Source organism: Geospiza fortis, unplaced genomic scaffold, assembly GCF_000277835.1.
Source record: "Geospiza fortis unplaced genomic scaffold, GeoFor_1.0 scaffold687, whole genome shotgun sequence".
Classification (NCBI taxonomy): Eukaryota; Metazoa; Chordata; class Aves; order Passeriformes; family Thraupidae; genus Geospiza; species Geospiza fortis.
This window is the reverse complement of record NW_005054647.1, coordinates 122,175-131,472: the sequence shown is the minus strand read 5'-3', so window position 1 is coordinate 131,472 and position 9,298 is coordinate 122,175. Positions and strand designations below refer to the sequence as shown.

The following is a 9,298-nucleotide window of genomic DNA, read 5'->3' as shown; positions in this document are numbered from 1 at the left end:
CGGCGACCACCCGGGCCGGGCCGTGCAGACTCTGCAGATGGAGCTGCAGCAGATCATGAAGGGTGAGAGCTCCTGCCTGCCTGCTGGGGCTGCAGTCACCCTGCGCCACCCCTGCCCTGACTGGGGACAGGAGCCTGGAGCGTCTCCGGACGTGCCACAGCCTGGTCTGGTGCTGGGGAAAAACGTCCTCATGTGTCATGGGACTTCCCCTCTAGTCTAGAGTTGTGGGGCTGAGGATTTGGCCTCCTGCTTGAAGGCAAAATTCTCAGGTTGGGGCTGCAGTCACCCTGTGCCACCCCTGCCCCAAGTGGGGACAGGAGCCTCGAGCATCTCCAGAGGTGCCACAGCCTGGTCTGGTGCTGGAGCATCCTCATGGGGAAAAACGTCCTCACATGTCATGGGACTTCCCCTCTAGTCTAGAGTTGTGGGGCTGAGGATTTGGCCTCCTGCTTGGAGCCATCTGGTTTTTAACCCAGACTGATCCCTCACAAAGTTGCCAGTCTGGATCTGCCCTTCACTGACACCTTCCAGAAGCTTGAATCAAGCTCTCATCACGAGCTGGTGTTTTGGCAGAAAATCAGTTTAATAATCTTTGGCTGGTCCAAGATTTTCTCTACATACACAGGGAAAAATGGCAATTACCAGAGGTAATTTAAAATTTAAGTTACCTCCTGTAACTTAAGTGTTCTAATTTGTTTTCTGTATTTCTTCATAGGTAACTTCAGCTCGTTCATGCAGAAGGAAATATTTGAGCAGCCAGAGTCTGTTGTTAACACCATGAGAGGAAGGGTCAACTTTGATGACTACACAGGTAATTGAGCTGGAGCCTCCCTCACTGAGTGTCCACGGTGGCTGCAGGGGAGGGAGGGGTGGAAACCTTGCTGGGCTGAGGTGAAATGTGTGTCACAGTGCCTCCAGAATTCCACGTGCTGCTGGCAGGGTCCCATTTCTGATGGGTTTTTGCACATTTGGTGGTGGACATGGTGGCACTCTGTTAGCACCAGTGATTTTGGGAGCCTCTCGTCCCTGCTCACCCTGACTGGGCTCTCTGCTCTTGCCCACAGTGAACCTGGGGGGGCTCAAGGATCACATCAAGGAGATCCAGAGGTGTCGGCGTCTGATCCTCATCGCCTGTGGCACCAGCTACCACGCAGGAGTGGCAGTGAGTGCTGGGCCCAGGGGCTGGGCTGGGCTGCAGGGACCTGAGAGCCACCCCAGGGACACCCCAGGGACACCTCCCACCGTCCCAGGCCGCTCCAATGTCCAGCCTGGCCTTGGCATCCAGGGGCAGCCACAGCTGCTCTGGGCATCCTTCTGCCCACCCTCCCAGGGAAGAGTTTTGCCCTAATAATCTCATCTCATCTGCCCTTTCTCAGTTTAAAGCCACTCCCCTCGGTCCTGTCCCTCCATGCCTTGTCCCAGTCCCTCTGCAGCTCTCTTGGAGCCCCTGCAGGAGGCTCTGAGCTCTCCCTGGAGCGTGCCAAGCAGATTAAGGATTGATTTCAGGGTAGGGATTGGTTCTTAATCCGGTTAGGAGTAAGCAAGTGCACCCAGGTGAGTGAGGGAGGGCCCTTGTGAAAGCTGCAAACACCAGGTCAGTTCACAGCAGCAGCAGCAGGAAATAAAAGCTGATGAAGCTGAACTTGGGGCAGTGGTTCCTGTGACTTGCATGGCTCTGGAAGGCTTTGGAAAACAAAAGCTGCTCTGTTAAAAAAGGCAGCTGGCAGGGGAGGGACGCTGCAGGAGCAGAATGCAGGGGCTGCCAGGGGCCAGGTGGGGTCCAGCAGGGCCTGGATGTAGGGGGGGGTTTGGGTTCCTCGGGCTGGGACACACTCAGGACACCCAGCATTGCATAATTTGTGTGGAGGGTTATGTAAGCAGTGAGACTGACTTAGAGAAATCTCCATTTGAGGGAGGAGTTGGCCTCACAGGCCAATGTGTTTTCCCCCATACCTCCCTGCCCAGGTGAATTTTTATTAAAAATCACATTGGTGGTGGTGCCAAGGCAAGGTTGCTCCTCGCAGGGGTTGGTGGTGATTTGAGTGTGGGCAATATGAGTAATTAAAGTGTAAGCCAGCACTAATTGTCACATGGAGTTGAACAGTAATATTTTCCAGCGTGTGTGGCAGCTAGAAAGCTTTTTTTGTGCTTTTATAAACACGATGTAATCCCTGCCTTCCTGCCCCTCCCCGTGCCAGACCCGCCAGGTGCTGGAGGAGCTGACTGAGTTACCTGTCATGGTGGAGCTGGCCAGTGACTTCCTGGACAGGAACACCCCCGTGTTCAGGGATGATGTCTGCTTCTTCCTCAGCCAGTCAGGTACTCCTGGGCTCCCTCCCCTGCCAGAGCTCGGGGCGAGGCTGCAGGGCACAGTTTGGTGCCTCGCCGGGGGACTGCGTGGGTGGTGGTGGTGCCTTGGCAAGGGGACCCAGAGGAGAGTTCCAGAATAAAGTAGGGAGTTATTGAAAGGCCTCCATGGATCCACCTTGGGCACTGCAGGAGCCTGGCCCAGATGGGTTTTTATTAACCAGGAAAACGAATAAAGCTGATTTTTGTTAAAGGGGGACGGTCCCAGAGCTGCCTTTTGTGAACCAACAGCTGCAGATGGGTTCTGTGTTCTCTGGGTGGCACTGCCCTGCGCTCAGGGCTCACGCTGGGTGTGCAGGGGCTGCTGCAGCTCCTCTGTGCAGGGAGCAGCAACCCCGGGGCTGCCTGTGGGGAGTTTGGGCATTTCCCAGGAGCAGAGGCAGCTGAGCACCCGTCCCTGTGTCCCTTTGTGCCCCATGGCCCAGGGGAGACTGCAGACACGCTGATGTGCCTGAGGTACTGCAAGGAGAGGGGAGCCCTGACCGTGGGCATCACCAACACCGTGGGCAGCTCCATCTCCCGCGAGACCGACTGCGGGGTGCACATCAACGCGGGCCCCGAGATCGGCGTGGCCAGCACCAAGGTGGGTGAGCCCCGCCAGCTGGGCTGCATTTGGGGGGGATTTATTTCATTTCATTTCATTTCATTTCATTTCATTTCATTTCATTTCATTTCATTTCATTTCATTTCATTTTTAATTTTTATTTAATCTTTATTTTACTTTTAATTTTTTTTATTTTTTAAATTTGATTTTTATTTGATTTTGTTTTAAATTTAAAATTCATTTTATTTTGTTCATTTTTATTTTTATTTGATTTTATTATTTTTAGTTATTTTATTTTTTATTTTAATTTGTTTTTATTTTTCTTTTTAATTTTTATTTGATTTTATTTTTATTTGTTTATTTGATTTTATTTTTATTTGTTTAATTTTAATTTTAATTTTAATTTTTATTTTATTTAAATATTTTATTTTTATTTTTTATAAAATATTTTTTGTTTTTTAATTGTTGTTTTATTTTTTATTTGATTTTGGTTTTATTTTTAATTTTTATATTTTATATTTTATTTATTTCAATTTATTTGATTTTATTTTTATTTATTTTATTTTTTATTTTAATTTTTTTAAATTTTTTTTTGAGATAAGATAAAGGAAACTTTGTCTGCATGTAACTCCCTCACTGGCTGTGCTTTACCAAAGAAAATGGGATATTAAAACTATCCCTTTAGCAAATGGGGGAAATGTTTTTTACACAATCCCACTGTTTGTGTCCAGATAACAGGATTGTTCTGGCTGGGGGAGATGCAGTATAGGAGAATTTGCTTTGCTGCCTTTGATTTGGGTGAAGTGCTTCTGCAGGCTGAAATCTGCTTTGGTTCAGTTAAATTTAGAGGCGAGATGATGTCAATCTGTTACATAAATTCAGCCAAAAACCACATTTGAGTTTTACAGTTCATGGGGGAATTTGATCATGGAAAATTCATGAGTCTCTTACAAGAAACTCTTGAAGGAGCTGTTTGTCCTGTTGTTTTCACATGGCCAGCACTTACAGCTTGGAGAGAAACGGCATTTTTCATTTTTTCTCTGATCATGTGGGGAGTCACCAAAACTGTGCATAGAGGAAATAACAACCTGAGAAGTTTCTGCCCTGGGGTTGCCCAGAACTTCCTTTGGAGAATATTCTGAGCAGCCCAGGCATGTTGGGTGCTGTGCCAGCAGAGAGCTCCCGCTCCCCGGCAGGCAGAACAAACGCAGCTTCCCTGGATTCCTTCAGCGCCATCCTGGGTTCCTTCAGAGCTTCTCTGGGTTCCTTCAGAGCCATCCCAGGTTCCTTCAGAGCTTCCCTGGGTTCCTTCAGAGCCATCCTGGGTTCCTTCAGAGCTTCTCTGGGTTCCTTCAGAGCCATTCCAGAGCAGCCACCTGGAATTTTCTCTGCTCTTTTCTTGGGAAGGGACAGAAACTCTGCACACCTTGCTCCAAGCTCTGCAGGGCCAGGCTGGCCCCGAGCCCTTTGGTCCTGGGAGGAGCTCAGAGGCCAAACTGCAGCTTCAGAGTCCCCCAGGTGTCCCCCAGGTGTCCCTGTGGCCATTCCTGCCCTGCTGTGAGCCCTCCTGTCACCTGTCTGGGCAGGGATTGCCCCCAAAGGCAGGGCAGGAGTTCAGGCTCAGGTTTAGGCTGCTCCTAAAGAAGGGAGCTGGGAAATCACAGCTGCCTTTGTGTTCCCCTGAGTGCAGCCCAGGGAAATCCCAGCTGGTTGGGGTTGGTGGTGGTGGATTGGGCTTCCCCCAAACACCTCCAGGCAGTGCCTGCTGCTCTCAGGAGTCACTGGCAGTGAGGCAGGACCTGGGCATGGTCACAAAGCAGGGCTTGGCAGTCAGCAGGGATGTAGAATAGAAAATCAGGGGATGTAGAATAGAAAATCAGGGGCTATGGAATAGAAAATCAGGGGATATGGAATAGAAAATCAGGGGATATGGAATAGAAAATCAGGGGCTATGGAATAGAAAATCAGGGGATATGGAATAGAAAATCAGGGGATATGGAATAGAAAATCAGGGGCTATGGAATAGAAAATCTTGGTGGCTGTGTCTGAATCCTCTGGGGTGTGAGGAGATCACTGGTGAGACCTGCCCAGGTGAGCCCAGGTCCATTGCTGCTGCTGGCTGGGAACCAAAGGTGCCACTTGGAGAGCAGAAGCTGGGCTGAGATTCCCTGTGTCTGGTGCAGCAGTGATGTTCTGTGTGCCCTGCAGGCCTACACCAGCCAGTTCGTGTCCCTGGTGATGTTTGCCCTGATGATGTGTGACGACAGGATCTCCATGCAGGAGCGGCGCAAGGAGATCATGAGGGGGCTGAAGGGGCTGCCAGGTAGGGCCTGGGGCAGGGGGAGCCCAGCTGGGCTGGGTCTCTGAAGGGGCTGCCCGGTAGGGCCTGGGGCAGGGGGAGCCCAGCTGGGCTGGGTCTGGGGCAGGGGGAGCCCAGCTGGGCTGGGTCTGGGGTAGGGGGAGCCCAGCTGGGCTGGGTCTGGGGCAGGGAGAGCCCAGCTGGGCTGGGTCTGGGCAGGGGGAGCCCAGCAGGGCTGGATCTGCAGAGAGGGTGGCTGTGGCACGCAGGTGGGCGTGGGCACACTCAGGTTGGGCTTTCCCTCCCCTCCAGACCTGATCAAAGAGGTGCTGAGCATGGATGATGAGATCCAGAAGCTGGCCACGGAGCTGTACCACCAGAAGTCTGTGCTCATCATGGGACGGGGCTACCACTATGCCACGTGTCTGGAGGGAGCCTTGGTAAGGTTCTGGGATTGAAGAACTCACAGAGCTGGTTAAAAACCACGACAAGGGGGCTCAAAGTGTCATGAATTCCTTCCCCCCCTGCAGAAAATCAAAGAAATCACCTACATGCACTCGGAGGGGATCCTGGCTGGGGAGCTGAAGCACGGCCCGCTGGCCCTGGTGGACAAGCTGATGCCTGTGATCATGATCATCATGAGAGACCACACGTATGCCAAGTGCCAGAACGCCCTGCAGCAGGTCATTGCACGGCAGGTGAGGGCTGGGGGCTGTGCAGGGCTCCAGAGGGGCTGCTCCTGACAGGAGAGGCACTCACAGGCACCCCTTCTGCTCACCTGGGTGTCCCTGCCCACCTGTGAGCTCCCTGGCTGCTGTGGGCAGCTCACAGCAGTCCTTGCAGCAATTGCAGAGGCCTGGCATGGTCTGTTTAACCCTTGAATACCCCGCAGGGCACGTGAAGCTGTTTGGTTCTCAATTAAGTCCAGTTGGTTTTAAATTTGGTTCAATGTGAAGCCGTTTGGTTCTAAATTAAGCAGTAGATTTTGCCACTGGCAGGGAAGAGCCCTCCAGATGTGCTTCCCTTCAGGGAAGAGCCCTCCAGATGTGCTTCCCCTCAGGAAAGAGCCCTCCAGATGTGCTTCCCTTCAGGGAAGAGCCCTCCAGATGTGCTTCCCCTCAGGGAAGAGCCCTCCAGATGTGCTTCCCTTCAGCCCCTGCCCTGTGTTGCAGGGCCGGCCCGTGGTGATCTGTGACAAGGAGGACATCGAGACCATCAAGAACAACAAGAGGACGATCAAAGTGCCCCACTCGGTGGATTGCCTGCAGGGCATCCTGAGCGTCATCCCCCTGCAGCTGCTGGCCTTCCACCTGGCCGTGCTCCGGGGCTACGATGTGAGTATTGCACCCCCTGGGGGCTGCAGGGCTGCTGCAAGGCTGCTGCAAGGCTGGGGCTGCTGCAGGGCTGGGTGTGACCGTGTTCACAGGGGCCCGAGGATGAGGGAAGAGATGAGAATGTTGACTCCCCGTTTCAGAAGTGATATATATTATCATGAAAATAGAAATAATATGTATCATAATATCATATATAGCATAAATATGATATAATATATATATATCATAAAATATTATATATTTTATGATAAATATTATATTAAAACTATACTAAAAGAATAGAAGAAAGGATTTCATCAGAAGGCTGGCTAAGAATAGAAAAAGAAAGAATGATAACAAAAGCTTGTGTCTCAGAGAGTCTGAGCCAGCTGGACTGTGATTGGCCATTAATTAGAAACAACCACACGAGACCAATCACAGATGCACCTGTTGCATTCCACAGCAGCAGATAACCATTGTGTGCATTGTGTTCCTGAGGCCTCTCAGCTTCTCAGGAGGAAAAATCCTAAGGAAAGGATTTTTCAGAAAACATGTCTGTGCCTGCTGGGGGCTGCTGCAGGGCTGGGGGCTTCTCTGTGCACTGCTTGAGCTGCTGCAGGGCCCAGGGCCAGCTGTGGCCAGCTGTGGCCATGCAGGACTGCAGGAGGCTGGGCTGGGCTGTGTGGTGGGAGCTGCCAGGCCCTGCAGGGCTGCCAGGGAAGGGAAGGGACAGAAACTCTGCACACCCTGCTCCAACCTCTGCAGGGCCAAGGGAGGAGCTCAGAGGCCAAGCTGCAGCTTCAGGGTCCCTCAGCGTCCCCCAGAGGGTGTTGGGCAGTTTGGGGTTGCTGTTTGATCTGAATACAAACCCTGGCCCTGCCTGTTGTCAGTGACCTCTGAGCACTGGAGCAGCCTGGACTGAAGCTCTGCTCAGCCCTGGCCCAGGAGCTGCAGCAATCAGGGCTGTGGAGTTTTATTTCCTGCGCTGATTGGCCTAAGTAAACGTGAGGATGTGTTGGATTGTTTCCAGTTGGAAGGCAGAGCATTCCACGGGTTACAGAGTTCTTCACAAACAAACAAAGCAAGTGTGTAAATACTCACCAGCCTGTTCTTTCTCCTCCCTCTCTGCAGGTTGATTTTCCAAGAAATCTGGCCAAGTCCGTAACTGTAGAGTGAAAGATCATCTGAATCATAGGGGCAAAGGGGAATTAAATGAAAGACTTTTTTTGGTACCAAAATAACTCGATTTTAAAGCCCCCTAGGTAAATCTTATTTTGGTAAATCGCTGTTTGTGTACAAGATCACCACAATTCCATTGCATTAGTGATTGTCCAGTTGATTCCACGTGCTACATCAATAGCTCTGGGTTTTATTTTTGATCAGTAGACTTCCATGAAAGGTGTTAAATGGTTTTTCCTTAAAGATTGCTGAGTCCTCTAGGTGAGGGGTTACTCTGAGCTGCTGTCACTGTCCCTTGGCAGCGTGGCTCAGCCCAGCCACTGCTGGGAGAGCTCTGAAGGAATTCTCAGTGCCCTCAGGACAGCAGGACACACAGCTGGAACAGGAGCCTGGGCAGGGATTTCACCAGTGAAGGGAACTGCAGGCAAACCTTTGGGGTGAGCTCTGCCCCAGGAGGGGATTCAGCTGAGCTGGCGCAGCCAGGGAGCTGCTGCTGCTCCACAGGGGTTTTATCCATGCCAAATCCAGGGCAGGTGACAATCCTGGGGCCAGGGGGACCCAGCAGGGCCAGGCTCAGGGCACAGGGGTGGCAGGGCTGGCTCTGAGCTGCTGCTGCTGCTGCTGCTTGGGGCTGTTAAAACAAGGGGAGCTTTTGGTGTGCTGAGGATTTCCCCTGGAACTGAGAGCACACCTGGGTGTGACACACCTGAGTGTGACAGATCTGAGTGTGACACACCTGGGTGTGACAGATCTGAGTGTGACACACCTGAGGGACCCAGCTCTGTGACACACCTGGGTGTGACACACCTGAGTGTGACACACCTGAGGGACCCAGCTCTGTGACACACCTGGGTGTGACACACCTGAGTGTGACACACCTGAGTGTGACACACCTGAGGGACCCAGCTCTGTGACACACCTGAAGGGGATAAAAAGGCTCCATAAACACGGCAGAAATAACCTTTGAAAGTTACCTTGGTAATTAAGGAATTACCTAAAGAAATTACCTTGGTAATATTTCCGTGACGAGCTTGAAGAGGATCAAAAATGACACAGAAAATAGTACTCAAAATGACACAGAAAATAGTCAAAATGACACAGAAAATAATACTCAGAATGACGCAGAAAATACACCTTCAGGACTGAAACCCTGACTTTTTCAGAGTCACCAAAGGGCAGTTATTATGTGTTTCCTAGTGTGGGAAGGTGAATTTCCTCCCACCTTGCTGGGATTTGAATTGGCTTTCCACAGGCACTGTCAGAGCATCCCACAAGGTAGAAAGCAGTGCTGGGGAATATTCCAGGTGGTTTACTGCCCTGAGAAATGCCTTTGGCAAATGGGGAGTGCCCAGTTCCCCTGGCACAGGGGGTGTTCCCAAAGACTCGGTGGAATTCTGTGTTTTATAAACCCCCAGGGACCCTCAGGTCAGTGCCAGCGCAAGGCCCAGAGGAATTTAAATTAATGAAATGAAATGCTGAGTGCCTGGAAAAGCTCCTCAGAGCCAGTGCCTGTGTTTATTAACCTGTCCCATCTGTTGGTCTGGGGGCGCATCGTGCTGCCAGCGTCTGTTTGAGAGCAAAAAGTGGAAATTGCTG

The 9,298-nt window shown here is 51.3% G+C and overlaps 1 protein-coding gene across 1 annotated transcript in view; it reads left to right on the top strand.

Moving 5' to 3' along the window:
- GFPT1 (glutamine--fructose-6-phosphate transaminase 1) overlaps positions 1-7,930 on the top strand; it is a gene marked incomplete at its 5' end in the record, with an annotated part of 16,527 nt that extends 8,597 nt beyond the window's left edge. Inside the window, 10 exons of the mRNA XM_031064877.1 lie at positions 1-62; positions 716-811; positions 1,065-1,162; positions 2,199-2,319; positions 2,793-2,950; positions 5,120-5,234; positions 5,523-5,650; positions 5,741-5,908; positions 6,383-6,544; positions 7,655-7,930. The exon at positions 1-62 is cut by the window's left edge and continues 60 nt beyond it. Of these exons, the coding sequence (XP_030920737.1) occupies positions 1-62; positions 716-811; positions 1,065-1,162; positions 2,199-2,319; positions 2,793-2,950; positions 5,120-5,234; positions 5,523-5,650; positions 5,741-5,908; positions 6,383-6,544; positions 7,655-7,699 (1,153 nt within the window). The remainder of the gene's footprint in view (positions 63-715; positions 812-1,064; positions 1,163-2,198; positions 2,320-2,792; positions 2,951-5,119; positions 5,235-5,522; positions 5,651-5,740; positions 5,909-6,382; positions 6,545-7,654) is intronic.
- Between the last annotated feature and the right edge of the window lie 1,368 nt (positions 7,931-9,298).